The 21,968-nt window shown below is 35.9% G+C and overlaps 2 protein-coding genes across 2 annotated transcripts; one reads left to right on the plus strand and one right to left on the minus strand.

Annotated features, from left to right (window-relative positions):
- Positions 1-145: 145 nt before the first annotated feature.
- Positions 146-4,933, plus strand: si:ch73-14h1.2 (putative ferric-chelate reductase 1). The gene is made up of 5 exons (XM_052548255.1): positions 146-2,785; positions 2,956-3,148; positions 3,346-3,470; positions 3,688-3,782; positions 4,524-4,933. The coding sequence occupies exons 2-5, from the start codon at positions 2,956-2,958 to the stop codon at positions 4,684-4,686; spliced, it is 576 nt and encodes a 191-aa protein (XP_052404215.1). The 5' UTR covers positions 146-2,785; the 3' UTR covers positions 4,687-4,933.
- Positions 4,934-4,986: 53 nt separating this feature from the next.
- si:ch211-267e7.3 (ADAMTS-like protein 2) lies at positions 4,987-20,611 on the minus strand. Its single transcript, XM_052548256.1, has 18 exons — positions 20,487-20,611; positions 17,174-17,316; positions 15,240-15,315; positions 14,919-15,021; positions 14,455-14,600; positions 14,144-14,267; positions 13,812-13,892; positions 13,547-13,722; positions 12,986-13,418; positions 10,926-11,268; positions 9,743-9,846; positions 9,536-9,662; positions 9,183-9,396; positions 7,899-8,054; positions 7,638-7,808; positions 7,138-7,314; positions 6,684-6,828; positions 4,987-5,527 (listed from the first exon to the last, which is right to left on the minus strand). Exons 1-18 carry the CDS (start codon positions 20,583-20,585, stop codon positions 5,406-5,408), a joined length of 2,940 nt encoding a protein of 979 aa, XP_052404216.1. The 5' UTR covers positions 20,586-20,611; the 3' UTR covers positions 4,987-5,405.
- Between the last annotated feature and the right edge of the window lie 1,357 nt (positions 20,612-21,968).

Below are 21,968 nucleotides of genomic sequence, written 5' to 3' on the forward strand. Positions count from 1 at the left end.
TTTACACCTTAACCCACCCTTAAACTTACCCATACATCCAACCCTCTCCCTAACCTTACCCCGATCCCACCTCAATAGCAGCAAAAGTGTTTTACAATACAATATGAACACAATAAGTACATTGTACTTATTTTTTATGTAAGAACATAGTAGTTAAGGCCACCTAATATAAAGTGGGACCACTTAAAATATTCTCTACAGTTATTGCATTGCTATATTCTATGAATTCTGTTATTAGCACGTTTTGTTGCTTTTAATCTAAAATATTTTCATATAAAACTAGTTAGAATGATCAAAGGCTGATCTGATCAGAAGTAAAAGTGAGTGCAAAATTAGTGCATGCAGAATCACAGCTTGCCACTCAGAGTTCTGTTGAAAAAAAACAAGCACCTGTAAGAGAAAATAGGAGCATGTCTATTTGAATACTCACTGGTGCAGCTGGGGGTTTTATTGTTTTAGACAATTGAATGTGAATTGTAGAGCTGTTCACCATGGTCCAAAAAATGTATACTCTGACAAATGTCACACTGGAAGGCCATTGAAATAATGGAGAATTATGATCAAGTGTTTCATTTGAGAAGATTACGAGTGGATTTGGCTCTTTAAACAAAAGTTAAACACATTCAAGCACTGAGTATCACCAAAGGAGGAGTTTGCCAGTGCTTCCCATGTAGCCTTAAACTGGGATTTCTTGTCTGCAGATGCTTGGCTGAGAGTTGAGTTCTGAAGGCCAAAATCAGAGCGTTTCCATGACTCATGCCTCATTTTAGCGTTAAAGCAAATACCGCAGCTAATATTTAAATGTCTGTATTGAATAGGAATGAGAAATGTAATTCATTATCTCCATCTTAAAATAACAATAGAGCACCTCCATGTTGAAGCAGTTCGGAGTATGGGATTGGTTGATATTTATTGATGTAATGTGTCCCACTGCAGTTTTTCCATCCACCTCTCGAGCCTGTAACATGAAGCCTTAGAATCCAGAGGCATTCTCTGCCGCCTGCAGGGTTACTGAGAGTTAAACACAGAGATGTGTATTGACCTCTCCAGGTCTGTTGACCCCTGCTGCTTACATAATCATGAGCTTTCATCACTGAGAAAATGGTGATAATATGAGACCATGGAATGACCAAGTACATCTGACAGCTGTTTTACTAGGTGGTGATTTCATATGAATTCATTCAAATAAAAAAATAATAATAATGTAAACATAAAGAACGTGAATGAAATGCTACAAATTTGTTTGAATTCCTACAAACAAGCCTCCAATTCACCAAAATGTTAAATGGCTACAAATTTCCATGTGATTGTTGGAAATTACGCTTAATAATACAGCCTAATTTCAAAGGTAGATTTGCTTAGAGATTCTGAAGAAAATCCCAATAAATAAAAAAATAAATATAGTTTTGAACAATCTATGTTAGTGTAGCTACCCATAAATAAATATACGTGTGTGTGTGTGTGTGTGTGTGTGTGTGTGCTCTTGTTTTTGTGACGTATCAGTACACAACTCTGTATAATGACATGGGTATGACAGGTATTACAAGGAGAGGGTGACTTATGAGGACATTACCAATTGTGTTCAATTTTGGAGCTTGTTTTTATGATATACCTCTTAAAGCTTTATTTGTAAAAAAAAAAAAAAAAAAAATGAATCTTAAAACTGCTGAAAATTGTCTCTTGCTGGTTTATTGAATGCTAAATGATGTGCTATATATAAACACATGTCTCTACAAAGGTAATATACTGTAGGCCTGTCTGTTTTTTCAGTTGAATGAAAGTAGGCCAAGTAACCTGGCAACGTGATGAATCCGACCTCTTATCTTATTCTTATCTTATTCTTATTTAGTCACGTGTGGCATTTAAATGGAATATAATCTATAACGGCAGATTGCATTAGTTTTATGTGAGCACTGTACAAGATTTTATTTCCACATAAAAAAAAAAAAAAAAAAAACCCTTTTAAGTTCACCTTTTTCACCCGGCTCATACTTCACATATCCACTCCCTTTACTTTATGATTTCCCTGTCAATAAGGATGTTTTCCTGTGTGCTTATTGTTTACCTTCCTGGTATCAAATTCATTCAAATAAAAAAATAATAATAATGTAAACATAAAGAGCGTGAATGAAATGCTACAAATTTGTTTGAATTCCTACAAATAAGCCTCCAATTCACCAAAATGTTAAATGGCTACAAATTTCCATGTGATTGTTGGAAATAACGCTTAATAATACAGCCTAATTTCAAAGGTATTTGCTTAGAGATTCTGAAGAAAATCCCAATAAATAAAAAAATAAATATAGTTTTGAACAATCTATGTTAGTGTAGCTACCCATAAATAAATATACGTGTGTGTGTGTGTGTGTGTGTGTGTGTGTGTGTGTGTGTGTGTGTGTGTGTGTGTGTGTGTGTGTGTGTGTGCTCTTGTTTTTGTGACATATCAGGACACAACTCTGTATAATGACATGGGTATGACAGGTATTACAAGGAGAGGGTGACTTATGAGGACATGACCAATTGTGTTCAATTTTGGAGATTTTATTTCCACATAAAAAAAAAAAAAAAAAAAACACATTTAAGTTCACCTTTTTCACCCGGCTCATACTTCACATATCCACTCCCTTTACTTTATGATTTCCCTGTCAATAAGGATGTTTTCCTGTGTGCTCATTGTTTACCTTCCTGGTATCAGGCGCATATAAACCCTCTTATTCCTGACACGCATAAGCTGTACTGATATTTTCTGGAAAGCAACCCAGCATCGCTGTTTGATTTTGTGAAGGTTAGTAACTCTTACATGATTAAAACATTAACTGGAACCAAAATAGTGCACTTCATCTTTTTTCTTTCTTTTTTTTTTAACTAAAATTTTAATTATTGTCAATTTTATTATTTATAATTGCTGTCAATGTGCCATTGAAATTGTAATCTTTTTGATGTATCCTGTTTTAGATGAATAAACAGTTTCTCTTCCTGGTTTTTGGGCTGAATCTTCATGCTGTAACTGCATACACCAATGGAATGGTGACTCTGGCATGCACATCTATGACTCCTAATCATAGAAATAATACTGCCTCTATATTAAAACCTCCTTATAGAGTCACCAAAGACGTCTCAAAATACACAGCGGGTCAGGTGATCAAAGGTTTGTGACAGGACCTGAAAAAACATAAATTGAATTTCATATAAAATATTAAACAAAGTGGTATCTACAAACACATGATACTAGAGCCATCCTGGCAATGGCTTTTAAGCATCTAACTGTCTTGTGATTTTCAGTTCATGTATGAGTCAGTTTCTCCCAAGTCCACAGTTCGCATCACTGTTTTATTCATATTGCAGTGACATTGCAGGCAAATGAGACTGGGTTCAGGGGCTTTCTTCTTCAGGCCAGGGATGAGACGGGTCCAGTAGGAACTTTCACAGTCACAGGAAACGATGCTCAATTACTCAACTGTGGAACAGCGGTAAGATGTTTACTTAAAAATTAACAATTCTGTTATCATTTGCTTACTGTAATGTCATTCAAACCTTAATGATTTAGGGAAAATCCGTTCAAGAAAGAAGTTTTGCTTTGCATTACATTGTTATTGATCTCTGCTGAAGTGTCTGGATACATATTTACAATGGAAATGCAGACAGTATTGTACACACTGATGTGAACCGGCATTCTTTATCTTTCAGGGCTCAGCTGTCAGTCACACTTCAAATGTTAACAAATCAACTATTGTGGCTCTATGGAAAGCTCCTAACAACAACAACACAGATATTCGGTTCAGGTAAAACTTATTTCACCTGTGTTCTTTTTATTTAACTAATGCTTACTTTTTAGTTTGCTTACAATAGTGCGATAAATTTTTCTTCATAACATATGTATGTGTGCTGTGTATATTTAAATCAAACACATCCATGTATATATTTAAGTTTGTTGTTTATACATTAAATATCTTTATGTATATATGATAAACATATAAATATATAAATGTATATCCATGTAAATATTTTCAAAATGTATAATATATGTTTGTGTATTTATATATACATAATAAATATACACAGCACACATACATATTTAATGTAAACAAAAAAATACATATATATATATACATATATATATACATACAGGTGCTGGTCATATAATTAGACTATATCATCAAAAAGTTGATTTATTTCACTAATTCCATTCAAAAAGTGAAACTTGTATATTATATTCATTAATTCAACATTTAAAGTGGGTTAATATATACATATATATATATCAGTGTTGTCTTAAGAACACATTCAACTTTGATGAAAGGTTTTGATCCACTTTAAATATATACACACACAGACACACACACATAAATTAAGGTTTGTTTGTTGTTTTAGAAAACAGTGCTTTCAAAATTCTGCAGGAGGATTTACAGTTCACTTGCCTCATTGAAAGATGCTTTCAACAAATAATTATTCAATACAGTGACTTTTCTTGTATAAATTTTTTTCTCTGTCATGGAATTAATGGAATTTACGGTCCTTTGCAGGGCAACATTTGTGCAGAATTTCTCTCTCTTCTGGGTTGATGTTCAAAGTGATCCTGTTAGATTCGTGGGCACAAATACAACTGTCACCTCACCCCACGGCTCCAGTCCATCAGTGTCTCTCACAATCTATCTTCTTCTTTTACCTCTGCTGGCAATTATTTAAAAAACGGGTGAAAATGTTCAGAAATCATATCTGTTCAATGTACAATCATTGACGTTTAGTTTCGTATTCAGTAATGTTATATATTTGTTGAAGTACAATGGGAAATAATATTTTAATAATATATTGATTTTACATTCTAAAATATAAATGTTCATTTTGTTACAGCAAAATACCGGCCTCATTGTACCCTACTGTTATATTCATATTTACTGTATAAAATGAAGCTTGTATGACATAAATTGATTTGTATCAAATGTTTAGAATATTTTATAACATGCATGATAAAAAACACCACATAGATCTCAAAACCCCTTTAGTTTTATTTCTTCTTCTAGAGCAAAAATGAACACCAACCAAAACAAAATAATAAAAAAGACTTTGTACATATATCATACGATGTGTGTGTATTTATTTTGAAGTGTGTACGAGCAGAATGGAGGCTTCTACAGTACACATTACAGTTGTTTGATCAGAGGACAGTGTGTCTCTATCATCAGTAGACCCACGGCTCCTCTGCAGTCCAGTTACAGGAGCTGCCTTTACCAGGTCCCTGCAGGACCACAACCAGGACCCTGATATAGCACCTTTTTTATGAAGGAGAGGTTGACAGCAATGGGGTTGGAGGGCTGGATATGGTCAGTTCTGTGTTCAGTGCGTCCAGTATGTGGAGGAGGGTCTTCACATTAACTGCAAGGCCACAGTGAGGAGCCAGACAGCCTTCACTGGCTCTTGTTCTTGCAGGACAGACAGCAGGCCTTCCTGTAGTACCAGTGAGTGCACAGCTTCACCCGCAGGACAAGGGCACAGTTAGCTGTTGCTTTATCCTGACAATCATCCTCAGCTGGGGGAAAATATACAAAATAGACAGATTAAAAACACATAAAGTATGTGAAAACATAATTACATCATAAATGAATTCGTATTAAATACAAAATAAATATCAAATAATTTATTGAAATGTGTTTATTTCATAGTTCAGTTATTTTTAAATGTACAAATTACAATAGCTAAGACTTTATGAATAAATAAAATATGTAAATGTATTTTTTCAGTGTTTCGGTGTTATAAAAGTTATACATCCGTGCATTTAAATATTTAGATTTATTCTTCTCATGTAGAAAAAAATACTACTTTAATAGCATAATGAATACATTGAAATATGGATTTTTAGAAGTTTAATAGCAGTGAAAGCTATATTAGTTTTAAATGCATACATTTAAATATTTACATTTATTTATTTGTTATTTTGCCCAGGTTAAAATCTCTTTAACTGAATAAAAACATAGCAGTAAAATATATAAAATATTATATATTTAAATATTTTAAGAATTGTGTAATGTTGAAATAAAAGTTTAATGGCAGATATAATGTAAATAATTGAATATAAAACATTTAAATATTTATATTTATTTATTCCCATGTTAAAATCCCAGATAGATAGATAGATAGATAGACAGTGTACACACTTCAAATCTTTGCAGGGATGTCAAGAAACATGCTTTAAGTAGATCTCAGTGAACATCAGCAGGCGCAGGACTGTACCATGCTCTGCCTACTAAATCTCTAAAGCTGAACAAGGAATGTCATTGCTTTCCAAAAACACAAAATTAGCTGCCAAATTGATGACACGCATGATGCACTTGCTCTGCAAAGATTAAAAACAACAAAGCATTAATCTGGCCTAAATTTAACAGGAATTAGGTTGAGTAGAGCAAAGATGTATTCACATGTGCTTTTAATTGAGCTGAGCGTTTTAACACGCACTCGTTGCTGTGTTTCATTAAAAGGTACAGCGTAAACTACTTAGAACTGGCATGATCATATAACAGCAATGCCAGGGTGCGTCCTTACAGCATCTTTCCAAATAAAGATAGATTGGATTTCTTTTTAACTCACTCAAGGCCTGTCTTGCTGAAAGTCTGCTATGCGTAGCCAAGCTTAGATTGGGAGAGCTCAGTTAGTTTGTATGTGTAGTGCTGTGGTTTGCTGTAAAGTACCTGGTGGCTCAGTAGTGCAGGGCAGCACCTCACAGCTCTGCCTGGCCTCTGGTCTCAGTGTTGAATCACAGCTATGCCCCAGTTCTTCTCCTTGATAACACTTCACCTCTCGCACACGCACTCCAATCCCACATGTCTTACTGCACTGCAGGGCAAAGACACAAACACGTGAGAGGCAAACATTTCAATGAGCCATTATCCAGAACAGATCCATCTCTATTTGCACTGATGACTCCCAAAGTGATGTGCAAAAGTCACTTTTATGTAAAGAACACAATGTTTGTTTAAAAATGGCATAAGAAATATTTTGTGTAATACATAGTATATCATAATTTTCACTGTATGAACCTAATGTGTCAACATCCCAATGCAGTGAATACACTATAACATGGCATAAACCCCCTGAATTCTGTAGAAGATAAAAAGTTGAATAAGAAGCCACACCCCTCCTAACCTGGGACCAGGATGTGGTGAACCACTTGGAGCAGGGTCTCTCAAAACAGGCCGCACTGTCGGCAGGTCTGAGGGATCTGTCACACATCCTTTCAGGGAACTCCTTGAAGACGCCACCCTCCAGCCCTGCACACACCACCTGACGCGTCTTCACCCCACGGCCACATGTGGCATTACACTGGGAACGTTCAAGACAAAATACTGCAGTGACCAGCTCATTAAACACATAGGAGCAGTGTTGTTATTGTCAAATTATACAAAAACTATTACAGTTGTTGGTAACACTTTACAATAAGGTTCATTAGTTAGTGTTAAATAATGCATAACATTAACTAAAAATGAGCAATACACACAACATAATCACTTAAAATGAAAATATAAAAATACAAACTCAAAATATTGATAAATACTATCGTGGCATATAAATAATGCTAAAATAACAATGCATAGGAGATGGATGGGAAAAGTTACTATAAACTGCTGTATATAGGGGCAGATCACCTGTTCCCACTCTTGCTCCACCCAGTGGGCGGGGCAGTTTTTATCTCCACATGGATGCACGGCCAGCGGCTTGAGCTCTGGATCACACTGGCCATCAGAAATCACCTTCCCACTGCTGTTCTTACACACCACATAGCGCCTCATCCTGCCCTCCCCACACGGCCCTGAGCACTTAGAGAGGGAGAAGCAAAGACACATAACGTCATGTGCAATAGACAATCTAAAACTTTCATATTGTACAGGACATTTTCTAAAACCCACCGGCCCCCAGTCAGAGATGGTCCACCTGCGGTCACAGGGCGGCCCCTCGCACTCTCTCTGGCTGTCCGGTCTGGTGGACTCGTTACAGAGTCTGGCCTCCATGGAGCAGCGCACCTCACGGCTCCTCACCCCACGACCACCGCACCGCGCTGAACACTGTCAGAATGACAAACAACCATTACTGTCGCGTTTCACACACTATTGGGTCTAAACTAAAACTTTTGCATTTGGCTCACTGTTGCGTCTTGATTTAAACTAAATCTGAAACTTAATTAGCATTTTAAATGTAAAAAAGATTTATTACTTGAAACATGATCATCGTTAACAGAAAAATAATAACATCTAAAAACTTTTTCAACATAATTACTAAGTTAATTAAAGGATTAGTTTACTAAATGAAATCCAATATAAAACTAAAACGAGAATAAAACTATTATAATATATAATACACAGTTTATTTTAAGGTCCAATTCTCGTTATTAACAAACCATTAACTATGACTTTTCCCTCAATAACCTTTTAATTTGCAGCTTATTAATAGTTAGTAAGGTAGTCATTGAGTTTAGGTATTGGGTAGGATTAGGGATGTAGAATATGGTCATGTAGAATATGTGCTTTATAAGTACTATTAAACAGCCAATATGTTATTAATATGCCTGCAAATAAGCAACCTGTAAAAAGTGAGAACTGGTCCCTATACTAAAGTATTAACTCAAATTTAAAATGGAAATGGAAAATATAAAAATAAAAAAACAATTCAAAACATTTTGAAATATATGTCATTTACATTAATTTGCAATTAATATTGCAATCAGTTCACACTCAATTTTCGCTTTATTTGAAGGTGTCTTTGTTACAGTGTAATTATACATGTAAGTACTAAGTGATATTAATATGCATTTACTATATGGTTATGGTTAAGATTGGGGTTTGGTTTAGGGTTACTTGCATGAAATTATGCGCAATTAATTGTTATTTTAATAGTAAGTAAATGTAATGTGTAACAAGGAAACCTTAAAATAAAGTGTTACAGCATATTCTTTTAAAGTATAATATTTCTGTAATAGGTGCTCTTTTTAAAAGCATGCTAACTTTACTCCTTTTTCACTAGAGTTTTCTTCATAAAGCTGCTTTGGAGCATTTTATACTGTGAAAAATGATACACAAATAAACTGAACTAAAATCAAAGTAGCTAAACGTGCATAAAGGCAACAGTTTTGGCGGTTAATATTCAATCCATGTGACATATATACATGAATTTAAACAGAGCCTTTACACACTGACCTCAGACCAGTCTGAGATCTCCCACTGCGGGCCGCAGCTTTTGCTCTTGCAGGCTTTCCGTGTGATGGGCTTCTGCAGCTCCGCAGCCTGACACAGCTCATCATAAACTGAGCTGTCAAATCCAGGCGCCATCATCTTCCAGCAGCGCACCGTGCGGAACTGAAACCCCTCTCCACATGTCCGGGAACACTCGCTCCAGCGACTAGTTTCCCACCTGAATACAGAATAGAGAAAACAACAACTTAAGATCTGTCATCAAAAGCATCTGCGGCTTCCAAACATCTACACCTATGAATGTACCTATAGTAAAGCAAATGAAATCAAATAATCGCATGAAGTTTTCAGAAACAAACCTGGGCAGGCACTCTTTCCCTGTACAGAACTCATGTGTGGGCTCCGGCCTGGTCAAGGCATCACAGTAGCTCTCATCCACCTCTGACCCGTCATACTTCACACATAAGGCATAAGATGTGCTTATGCCTACAAACACAGTGTATAGTGTCAGGTTGATTGTGGGTCTGTAAAAGTGTCACTCTTTCTGTGTGTGCTTGTGATTTCACCTGTTGTACATGTTGAGCTGCAGGGCGCATACGCAGAAACCTTCCATCGGTACTTATCAGACATGCTGATATCACGATCTAGAGATTCCACCTCAAACTCATTACTGCTGGAGTAAGAGAAGAGAGAAAAAAAGAGATTGTGATCAGGTTCATTTTTTATTTTTACTTATGTCACACAATTTAAATATTAGATATTATATTTTTCTTATCTAATGTTAAAACAATGTTTTTCACGAGTTTCAACTACTGACACGAAAATTTGACAATTAATAGTAACAGATAAATTAGTTACATTATAGCTATATAATTACAAAATGGTTTTGCAAAGTAAATTGTTTTAATATAGAATATAATATATAATATAGAATATAATATAATATTGCTTAATATAGAAACAAAAATGTACATTTATATATTTTAAAAAGTTAAATATATGAAATATATATAAAAATTAATTGTCCTGAAAGAAAATGTTTGTTCTTTTGTGGTCAGTCAAGTCAAAATATCGGGCGGACAAAAATAATTTTTTTTTTTTTTATATATATATTTATGACAAGACAAAATATACACCTGAGAAATTGCTACAAGATTTGATATGCCATTTAAGTAAATAATGTAAGATTGGAAATGGCCAGTCCACGTTTGAGTTGTCTTGTGTTCCTTTCCCAGTTCTGTTCTCCTCTCAATTCAAAAGGCCTAAATACAGCTAGAAATGCCAAAAATTTTACTATAAAAAATTCAAGCTTGTTATTTTACAGTACATGGGCTTAAACGAGTGCACTTATAACTCAGCCTTTGAAATTACCCACCCTGACGTTTTCACACTTTGTGTGTTTGTTTACGTCTGAACAAGAGTTTGATTCACTGGTCTACGTTATCATCAATACAGTTTCTATAGCAGAAAATGTAAATCCCTGAGTTCCTACATATCCATAATTTAAGAAAGGGGTAATTTATTTTTCGTAATTTCATGTTAACTTGCCCTTTGAGAACTGAAGGCTGGGAAAGAAAAACCTTTCTACCTTTTTTCTACCCTAACAAGCACATCTGTGGAAAGGATGCAGTGACATTTTGAAAGATTGGCGCACATTTCCATTCATAACAACTCAAGCCAGACCGTGGCAATAAATATGTCAGAGCATTCATCTAAAGGCTCAATCCGCTCATATGCCTTCCATCTGACCTCTCCCTGTGGGGGGTTTGCACTGGCTCCACCTGGTGGAGCTGGAGAAGGTTGGACCGGTGGCTTGTTGAGTCATTAGTCCTGGCCTCAAATTCAGACTCTTCATCAGGACTGTGCATGTCCAGGTTGCCTGGGTAGATCTCCAGCGTCAGGCTGTTGTCCAGTGAAGAGTTGAGCTTGAGTACGGCACAACCTGTGAGTGCAGAACCGTCTTTACAGGGCTGTCTGGAGCCCGAGGGCCAAGACGCTCCATCATAGAAGAGACTCTTCAGCACCGGTGGAGATGTGTGGTTGGAGTCACTGGAACTAGACGAATCACCATCAATCAGGTTGGAATCAGGGCCTGGACAACAGCAAAGCATTTTTAAATGCGAAATCAATCAATCAATCAATCCAAAACAAATTAGTCTTAGACTTTTCTTTGTAGTATTCAATTTATGTACAATATATACAGTACATTAACTAAATATTAAATGGATATTTTTGATGACTTTCACAAAATGTACTCTGTATTTAACAAAATATAAACTACAATTCAAAAGTTTGGGTTCGGTAAGATTAAGGTAAGATTAAGGACACATTAAACTGATCAAAAGTGACAGTAATGGCAGTAAAAACATTTATAATGTAAAGGTTTCTTTACACATAAATGCTATTCTTTTCAACTTAAACTTTGTGTGTGTGTGTGTGCTCTTGTTTTTGTGACATATCAGGACACAACTCTGTATAATGACATGGGTATGACACAGGTATTACAAGGAGAGGGTGACTTATGAAGACATAACCCATGTCCCCATTTTTCAAAACGCTTATAAATCATACAGAATTAGTTTTTTTTTGAGAAAGTAAAAATGCACAAAGTTTCCTGTGAGGGTTAGGGTTAGGTGTAGGGTTGGTGAAGGGCGACAGAATATACAGTTTCTACAGTATAAAAACCATTACACCTATGGGATGTCCCCACTTTTCACAAAAACAAACGTGTGTGTGTGTGTGTGTGTGTGTGTGTGTGTATACTGTATATATATATATATATATATATATATATATATATATATATATATTCACCAAAGAATACTGAAAGATATCATTGATGTTTTCAACAAAAATCTTAAGAATATATTAATATATTAATAATATATTATAGATAATAATAAGAAATGAGCACCAAATTATAGTGACTGAAGGGGCATGTGCCACTTAAGACTGTAGTAAGCTTTGCCATCACAGGAGTAAAATAAATTTTAAATATATTAAATAAAAATAACAGTTATTTTAAACTGTAATAATATTTAACAATATTACTGTTTTTTATGAAGTGGGTTACATTGGAGGGGTTTTGTTAAATGTGAGCCAAAATCATCACAATTAAAAGAACCAAAGACTTAAACTACTTCAGTCTGCGTGCATTGCATTTATTTAATACACAAGTTTCACAATTTGAGTTGGAAAAAAGTTAACTTTTCCACAACATTCTAATTTATTGAGATGCACCTGTATATTAAGCATTTACAGTAAAAATAATATTAGCATATTAAGCATGTATTTAATAAACTCTTTAGTATAGCTAATAATAATAAATGATTTTATAACTGTAACTACATCCATCATAAACTGTAATACAATTAACCAGACTAAGTTATACCTGAATTATTGTACAGTACGCCAAATTATTGCAATATGAACACTTTTCAGAACCTTTTTTCTGTTACAGAGCATAAACTGAAATATATATACATTTATACCATACCTCTTTAAATTCAAGTTCTGACACTGATGTTGCTTTCACACTTTGCTTTTTTTAAAACTACATTTAGCTGAGTTTGAGATCATTTTTCTTTTTGTCATAATTTTCCCATGTTTACGTCAATAATGACCATACTGTAGTTCATATGAAAGAACACCCTTTTCCCTAAAAGACCCAAAAGCAGGTTTCAAGCTTTTACACAAATCAAATGAAGCTAAACTTTATGGTCAGACAAAAACCCAGTCAGTCCGTACCAAATCCTCTAGAGTGGAAGCAACATGAAATGCCAGTGAATGAACCCAAAAAGCATACTTACCGAAACTACCTTGTGCCTCAAGACGTTGTATTTCATCATCTAGCTCGTTCTGGAGGACTTCACTGGCAGGTCTAAACAATACCAGACCAGGCAGCTCACTGAAGTTTACAGAGGCCTTGAGCTCCCACAGCAGCTCCTCGTCACCCACATGCACATCCACATTATCTTGAGGTCCCAGTGAAGTGCTCTGGTTGCCTTTCTTTCTATACCCCTTACGAGCCTCAATTTCATTATGAGTGGAGGAGAGCTCCGTAGAGGACGTGTTCACCTTCTGCTCTTCTGCTGAGGGGTCCTTGGATGTCTTTGACATCAGGTTGCTTATTTGAGGTTGCTCAGGTGTAGAGACCATGGGAGGTGCCACCCTCAGCTCCGGAGCTCGAGGAACTGTGTATTCATATGTGATGTGAGGCATCTTTCCATTGAGGTTGTAATACTGAACAAAGAGAAAACAGGAACTTAAAAAAAGACAAAATGATACTATATAGCAGCTGTCTGAGATATTAGCATATGAGATAAAAATAAAAACCTGGTTGTGATGATTTTACATACCTATATACCTACCATGACATTCAGGGCCTGATGGGTGGGACCCTGAGCCATGATGTACTCAAAGCCATCAGAGAAGAGGTTAGCCGGCCTCCTATACTTAAAGACTGTCCCAGCAACATGAAAGTTCTGTGGATTGTCAATCATGCTGTTCCCATTGAAGAAGAAGTGGCCGGCTTCATCAGACAGAGCTAGAAGATGATCAAAGATGCATTTAATAGTTTTTCTCTGTTTTCTTTGCCCACCTGAATTTTGACAGATCAAGCCAAGAAACTCGTACCCAAGATGTTTTCAGTTTTCCGCCGCTCTATGATCTGGATATCAGTAGCACCAACCGGTATATTGGTTATGAACACATAACCTAAAGACACAATGACAAATGAATACAATTGGAATTATCTGTCATCTGTTCTTCAAAATATTTTCTTTTATGTTCTACAGAACAAAGAAAGTGATTCAAGCTTGGAATGATATGAGGGTCAACAAGTAATGACATAATGGATTTGGCTGAATCCATCAGTTTTTGTTATCCCTTTAATCTATAAATAACTGTATAAATGGTAACAAATTTGGCCTGGTCTATTCAACTCTTAATGCTAACATAAGGTATACCTAACTGTGTGATCCCTCTCCGGTAAGATCCTGAGACACGATAACAAGAACCTCCGTTTCCACCACAGACTCCACATTTGTCTATGGTTTTACTGGAATACAATTTCCCATCACACCCTACCACCTGCAACCAAGAGAATAGAAAAGTTAACACTTGATTTCTCATGAACTGTCAATTGCAAAACTGCTTTGGCTAGAATGTCAAGCATCCTCAATATATAGCATTAATGTAGCCTTCACAACTTATTGTACATGACCTTGGCTACTTGAAGCTAGGAATAATCTTTGCACCAAATATTATTCCGACCCACCTGACACTGGCCCTCAATGCAAACCCCCTGGTAGATCCCGTCCCTGCAGAATGTCCCATCATGGGCAGGCACCAACAGCTGTCTTTCTCCTGTGGTTGTGGTACACTGGAGGTCACATGGCTTGTTGGAGATGTTGATGTAATCATCTGAACAGGAGGTGACATCAGCAAAACATCATTACGATCTAGGCTTCAGAGAATTCCTTTAGAGATAATAGGTCTTTATGGTCTTTATTGAGAGGCCTCTTTTGTACATAACAAGGGACTATTGGCTGAGGAAATAATGCTAAAGGGGCATCTGTGAGCTATAATAGAGCTGGCCAGGGGCCAAGACAAGAAATTCAGAAGAGTCTAAAACACTGAAAGGCTGAAAGACAAGGAAGCAGAGATAATTAAAGCGATTTGAAAAAACAAAAGCATGGAGAAAGAGTTGGAAAAAGAAAACACTGAGGGACGTTTTTTTACCCGGATAAAGTGGAACCCACTCATAGTGCTTCCTGCCGAAGGCTTTGGCATTGAACTGAGAGCACTGGTGCTGTTTGAAGCTGATTCTGCTCTTTGGGCACGGCTAGGCAAACATCCAGACAACAATAAAGACAGCTCGTGAGCCAGGCAGCAGGTCAAACAGCCTGCAGATATTAGAGCTTCAAGCCAACATGTGTAAAAAATGCACAGTTATGCCAGATGGCTTGGATGGAGTATTCCACCCAACAACACAACCACATTACTATGGGTTATCCTTTAATTACAGTGTACACAAACATCTTCATAAACGTTTGGCCATACCTGATTCGTACATAGCTGATACTGTTTGGACGGTCCAGCGCAGAAGGAACTGTTGATGTTTTGGGTCGACGTCAGTCTGAAAAAGGGTTTTCTGTATATAAGTCCTCCAGATCTTGATGGGACATTCAATATTTACTCATTAATGAAATCATATGAAGATATCAAAAGTTCTACGAATGCACCTACCTGAGTTGATTACGATTTTACTGTTACAATGGACTTTTTTATTTTGTCTTAAAAAAAAAAAAAGTACAAATAAATTCAATAAAATAAAACACTTCAAACTTAAATCAGTCGTTTTCAGTGAATTTAGTCAACTCAACATTAAAAAAATGATATTCATTTTCAGACTTGTTAGATAGATTGTATTTAACAGTCAATAAATGATTAGTTGTTTTTAAAGATAAATTTAAATTTAAACGAGTGCAAAGGCGATATAAATGTAAGCATAAAAGGAAATGAGCTGCACAATTAAATATTCAATATCAAACATGAATATCCTTTGAAAATCTGTACTTTTTCTACTTTTATCCTAGGGAACACATGTTAGGATTGTTAGCCTGAATGCAATGTAAGTCGCTTTGGATAAAAGCGTCTGCTAAATGCATTCATTTATTAATTGAATTTAATTTACTTTTCTATCATTACTACTGAATAAAAACTGGGGACCAGTTTAATATAATTGATATACTGTTATAGTTAATATTTTTAATTAGCTTTTATTTTCTCTACTTACTGTTTTCCTTTTTATTTAATTTATTTATTTATTTTTTTTTTTTTTTTTTGTTATGTGCTTTTGTCATTTTTATTGTGTTTATTTTCTAAATATTACAATTTGGATTTATTTATTTTAGTTAAGTATTTGTAGTTTTTTAGTTTTCATTCCAGTTACTAAATTTAGTGCTTCAACTTATTTCTGTATTTCAGTTAGTTGCCAAAAAACATTTATGTTTATTTAGTTTCATTTTCGTTATTTTATTTTATATTTCAGATTAATTCCACATAGTTTTAGGCAATAAACTTTTTAACCGGTAACAGGAGTACTTCAGCATCCCATACTGGTAACCAGCATCCATATCCACAGCATATGCCACTGGGATCCCTCTAAACGTTTCCATACATGATTCCCCTCATCTTTCTAGCTCTCTCTGTCCCCTCCCCCCACACACACACCTTTCACTGCCTCCACCATACTGGGAAGTGCTAATGGGAGCCAGCTGGACTGGCTCAGTTAGGGCCCTTATCTCCAGTGGAATCTCCCCGAAATGTTTGACCATTTGCTCTAAAAGCCATTTTATGTATATGTTTGTCATTCTGAGCAGAATGCCCTGTGTCATGTGGGCCAGTGGATTGATGTTCATTCCACATGACATTCCTCTAGGTGCTCTGGAGGATATTAGTCAAGGGGGGATTCTCTCCCATTTCCCCCTTTTCTCATGTGAGGGTTCACTCGGGTTTAGTCTGTGCTCTTGTATAGGCTGATTAAGGGATATGCTGATCTATACATGTTTTATCTTAAATGGATGAAAAAAAAATCAGTTTTCATATTTTCCTGTTTAAAATAAACTAAAACAAAAAATACATTTAAATAAATTGACTAGCTACAAATGTAAAAATACATTTAAAAATGAAATAATTTAAATTAAATGTAAACAAGATGCAGATCAATCATGTTAATTAAGTCAAACAACATGAAAGAGAAACTGTGCATTCAGGGCCAAATAATCCCACATCAAATGAATTTTGTGACCTTCAAGTTGATCGTGAGTGACATTACCCGGTGTGAAAAGAGAGAGGGTTCAGACCAGGGTCAAATTGACAGCTCTCACAATGCATCAGACCTGTCACTTCTGATTAGTACAGAATCAGAGGCTCATTTTTCCTCGGGTGAGCTGGATCTAAATGAGCTTGTGTAATATCTGTGAGCGGTGTACCTCTGCTGCAGACAGTGACGCTCTTGAGAGCGCACTCCTCCTCCGCAGGTACGGGAACAGGTGGACCAGCTGCTCCATTCACCCCACCACTGCGCTACCTCGTCTGGCTGCCTCTGGAAATCCTCCCTCCCCTCACTGCTGTCCTGGCAAAGACAGAGACACAGTGCTTCACTGCTGCACACTTGCATGATAACATGGAAAATCTGTAAACAATGGCAATTATTGTCAGACACAAGCAATTCTCTGTGTAAGTTGTGGGTAAAAGCGGTCATGACTCTCAAGGCACTAATATTAATCAAATGTTGTTGTAGTACAGATCTTGTTTCCTATGTTTATAGTAAAATATTAAAAACTGCACCTTATTTAAAGAGAACGGTAGAAATGTTATTTAATACAGAATATAGAGACATTGGAATTAAAACCACTTGTCATATCGCAAAGTTTTTCTATATTTTTAAATAGATAAAATTGGGATATTGTATATTGTAAGTATTAAAAATTTAAAAAAATTATTACATAGTTTAAGACAGAAACCAACTTAAGACAACACATTTGCAAATTTAACATTAATAAAGTAAATAAATAAAGTATTTATAGCTTGTTTGTTGGACTCAAATACCTGCTGTGAAGTATTAACAACTCACAACTTCATTAACAATGCATTTGCAATATAACACAGAATGTGAAGATTCCGTAGTGGTGATCCTCTTGTATATAAGTAGTAAAAATGAAAGGGTAGAATAGAGTCTGATGAGAATAGAAAATAGAGGGCAGAATAAAAAAGAAAAATAGGACAGTAAAAAAAAAGATCTTTGGCTAAAATCTAAAACAGACTGGCTGTCTATGAATTTTCATCGAAGAAGCCCAGACAAGCCTAGACATTAAAGTTTAGAGAGACTTTGTGACTTGAGAGAGAGAGCACAGTGGAGGGCAGTTTTAGGGAAGAGATGGAGTCGAAGGTGAATGGAGCCCCCCTAATGGCCCAGATGAAAGGGCCAGCGACTGTAGGCAAATTAAGCAGACTCCTGTTGTCTAGACAGCAGGTTAATCGCTCCTCTTCAAGCCGTGCATCAGTGAACTTTAACACAACACAGGCACGGCTCCATGGAAAGTCTTGTGAAGCTCTCAAAGAAAAGAGTTAGATCTCATACCAGCTTTAATGGTCAACGTTCGGATTTTGGTATAAGGAGGAGGATTTACACAAAGACCATTTTCTTCCTAGAGCTTTATGCACCCGTTGACCCATCCTGAATAGTGTGCTGTTTAATCCACAACTGACATTTGGAAAGTTATGGTATGTTTAAGCTTGAAATCCACTTGTCTGAAAGGGACATTTTGACATAGATGTCCACTTACTGTCTTTTTTCATGACTGAGTCTCTTTAGAAACACAGTTACAGCAGAATATAGACTTACAGTAAAGTATGACCCTTAAAGCAAAACACTTACTTGTCCTGCAGGCTTGCAGAAATGCATAATTGTATGTTTAGCTGTAAGGGAGTCTAGAAGCCCCTCTACAAACCCAAATAGCTTGGCAAGAGCAAATCCAGTGACCCCCGCCCCGAACGCAGGGGATGTTAAGGGGATCTTGTCCAAACAAGAGTCTGCATGTCCACATGTTTCTTATCTGAATGCCCTCTGGATGTTTAGATTCTAAATATACAATAGACTTTTCCCCACTTTCTAATGCATCCTAAAACGGAGACCCCCTAAGGAGACCACATGGGGCCCGATGAGTTTCGAAATGTCACTTCAGTTGAGTTTAGTTTGCTGATGCTTGAACACGGCGCCAGTCAGGTCGAAACGGTCATAAACGTGCTGAACTGAGCATCAAAACATATTTTATCGAACAACAGTAATATTGCTTTCAAACAGCACGGATGAATAAGGCCCATAAATGTTAGACCAAACAAATGAGGGAAGGACAATAAGCTATTTACGGACTACTTCCAGAAAACGATCTAAAGCTCCACATTGACATTCTTTTGATTCGAATCTTTTCAGTGAATCAGTAGAATCCGATTCAACACCTCTTTGAATGATTCATTCATGAATTGGACTGAATCAACGGTTATCTAGTCAACAACTTCGAATGGCTCTTTTAAATTGGGTGAAATGTTTAATGGTAACCAGTACAACTTGATTGAATTTAATGACAGCTTTATAAAAATATATATGAGTTTGTTTTAAGAAAAAAATAAAATAAATAAATAAATAAATTAGTAAATTATTTTTAGAATCATTCAGTATAAATTCTATTTCTTTTAACGATCTAAATGACTAGTGTGGCGATGTTTTTAAGAGATGAATCATGGCTGCAACAACACAAAGTAACAAAATTAGGTCAAATGTAGGCCTAACTTTACTTTAAAAAATGCTTTGAAATGTTTATAAAAAGCTGAAATGTTCATTTATTTATTTACGAACATTATTTAAGGTTACAAAAAAGTTTCTTATTTCATCAAGTACAACATTATAAGGACATTTTGAGAATGCTAATCGCAGAACGTTTTTTTTTCAACATTATGAGAATGTATATTAAATATTAATGAAATTATATGAACGTTCCATAATCATTAAGTATTTATGTAGCCTAATGTAAAAAAAATCGTAAAGTGTGAGAACATTCCCCGTTAGTTGAGAAAACATTTTTACCTTTGAAGAAGAGTACGTATACACGGGACCGTTTGATGACGTAATTACGTGGTCCCTGAATTTGTTTTTTTGAATAAGGTTCTTTGAAACTAACTGTTCGAAAGAACCGATTCGCGGAAATGAGTCGGGGTTCTAATCACTAGATTCACCTCGATTCAACTCACTCTTGACTCAAACATGCTACAGAAAGAAAAGTTGTCACCGGCACAGAGTCCAGAACCCAAGTAAAAAAGATTTTCAAGATTATTAATTCACTTGTAATTCATTAATTAGCTCACGAACTGTTGAAGTACGCTCGCAAAATATATAAAAGTGCACGCGGTTTAATAAATCGCTATCAAAATCGTAAAAAAATAATGTGCAGCTTTAATATGGGAAATTCCAGACATAAAAACTCCAGCTGGGCTTTGATCTCAGAACCCTAAACACCACAAAACGCGGTTTAAAAGAGCAATGCCGTGCTCGTGCTCGTGGTCAAAGCCGTGTTTTGGGGTGAAAGTTTGATGTTAAGCCCGCCACAGTGGCTCTTCTCGTTTCCCGCATTGTAACCGGCATTTGTAACTGAGTGCTTATTCAAACCAGCGTTAGTACATCAAGACTTCGACTTCAAGCTCAAAGAGTGTTTCACAGCGATCTGTACAAAAATGAACGCGATTTACCTTAACATTTGCACCTGCTGCCGTATTATTAATCCATAAGTGTAAGACAAAGTAGTGTAGTAGAATATGTCCGAATCTTGCAGTCCAGAGACAGTACATGGTTCATTTGAGAACAAGGAGACCTCGCCCCCCTGATCTTAACCAAAGACTAAAGAGAGAGAGGGGCTCGCACTTTGAGGTCTAACGGTGAATGAAACCCTTGATGCATTAATGGCTTTACAACCTGCTGGAAGAAAAGAAAAGGGGGCTGGTCAGACCCACTGTGATTGACCTTGTAGATTTCAAAGTACAGCATCCATCTCTACTAGGATCCAGAAACAGACGTCTGCCTTCATTAGTCATGTGAATAGTCTGAGTGAACTACTAATAACAGGACAGTTACACAAAGGCGCTTGGAATCACCTGGCAATTTTTAGCAGCCTTATCCCCTGATCACAGCTTTCATGTTATTGCCATATTTTTCAAAAAACATCCAATTAATTTGAGCTGCAAACATAAAGAAATGCAAAGGAAATATTTACAAGGTGAAATCATAGGATTTTAAAGGGTCATTTGCAGGTTTTCCCATGTGCATATAGAAAACATGATAAATTGATGTCAGTTGTGAGAGAAATGTAGATCTAAGCACCAATTTAACTGCAAATTAACCTTTAAATCGTGTTGACTAATGTCTAATGTTTCACAGCAAATCTACTGCACTACACATACATGCCCTCAAATATTCATCATAACAATCATAGTATTTTTTGTTTGTTTTGTTTTGTTTTGTTTTAAAGTCAGAACACCAGAAAATTCTGGTTAAAAGCTTTTTGTAACTATAACAGACACAAAGGTTAAGAGGAAAATCAAAATGCACATTATTGCAACTTTGACTGTATTCCAATCACATAAGCTATGTTCTCATGCAACAATAAATTTAGGTTTCTGACAACAAAAGCATGTTCAGACACCCCACCAAAGAACCTGTGTTGTACCACTGATTTCCTAGACTGTACATTCGGCTTGAAAAATTACAGCTGCATAACTTAAACCCACTATTATATAGATTTAGAAAACATGTATATAATATAACTTAGTTAACTTTACAGTAAAAACAGAAAAACATTGCATCTTGTAAAGCAAAAGCTGCAAGCTGATAATAAACAAATCCATTAAGACGTTTTTAACGTCAAAATGTTGCTTCTGGATAAAACATGCAATGTTACAAACAACACAGATGGTCGTTGATGGACTGGAGTGCAGATTACTTGTGGATTACTGTGATGTTTTTATTAGCTCTTTGGATTTTGGGCACCCATTCACTGCAGAGGATCCATTGATAAACAAGTGATGTACTGCTAAATTTCTTCAAATCTGAACTGATGAAGAAACAAACTTATCTACATTTTCAACAAATTATCATTTTTGGCTGGACTATTCCTTTAAACAGCCATTAATGGATGAGGATGTATTTTTAGGATCCATCAGTGACATACACAGGAT

The sequence above is a fragment of the Carassius gibelio genome, chromosome B2, assembly GCF_023724105.1.
Source record: "Carassius gibelio isolate Cgi1373 ecotype wild population from Czech Republic chromosome B2, carGib1.2-hapl.c, whole genome shotgun sequence".
Taxonomy (NCBI): Eukaryota; Metazoa; Chordata; class Actinopteri; order Cypriniformes; family Cyprinidae; genus Carassius; species Carassius gibelio.

Excerpts from the sequence above, each read along its gene's own strand:
- si:ch73-14h1.2 (XM_052548255.1), top strand. The coding sequence starts at position 2,956 with ATGAATAAACAGTTTCTCTTCCTGGTTTTTGGGCTGAATCTTCATGCT. Across the intron at positions 3,149-3,345 it reads AGCGGGTCAGGTGATCAAAG|TGACATTGCAGGCAAATGAG; the intron begins GTTTGTGACAGG and ends TTCATATTGCAG. Across the intron at positions 3,471-3,687 it reads TACTCAACTGTGGAACAGCG|GGCTCAGCTGTCAGTCACAC; the intron begins GTAAGATGTTTA and ends TTTATCTTTCAG.
- si:ch211-267e7.3 (XM_052548256.1), bottom strand. The coding sequence starts at position 20,585 with ATGTACTGTCTCTGGACTGCAAGATTCGGACATATTCTACTACACTAC. Across the intron at positions 15,316-17,173 it reads CGTCACTGTCTGCAGCAGAG|ACTGACGTCGACCCAAAACA; the intron begins GTACACCGCTCA and ends ACCCTTTTTCAG. Across the intron at positions 8,055-9,182 it reads AGATCTCAGACTGGTCTGAG|TGTTCAGCGCGGTGCGGTGG; the intron begins GTCAGTGTGTAA and ends TCATTCTGACAG.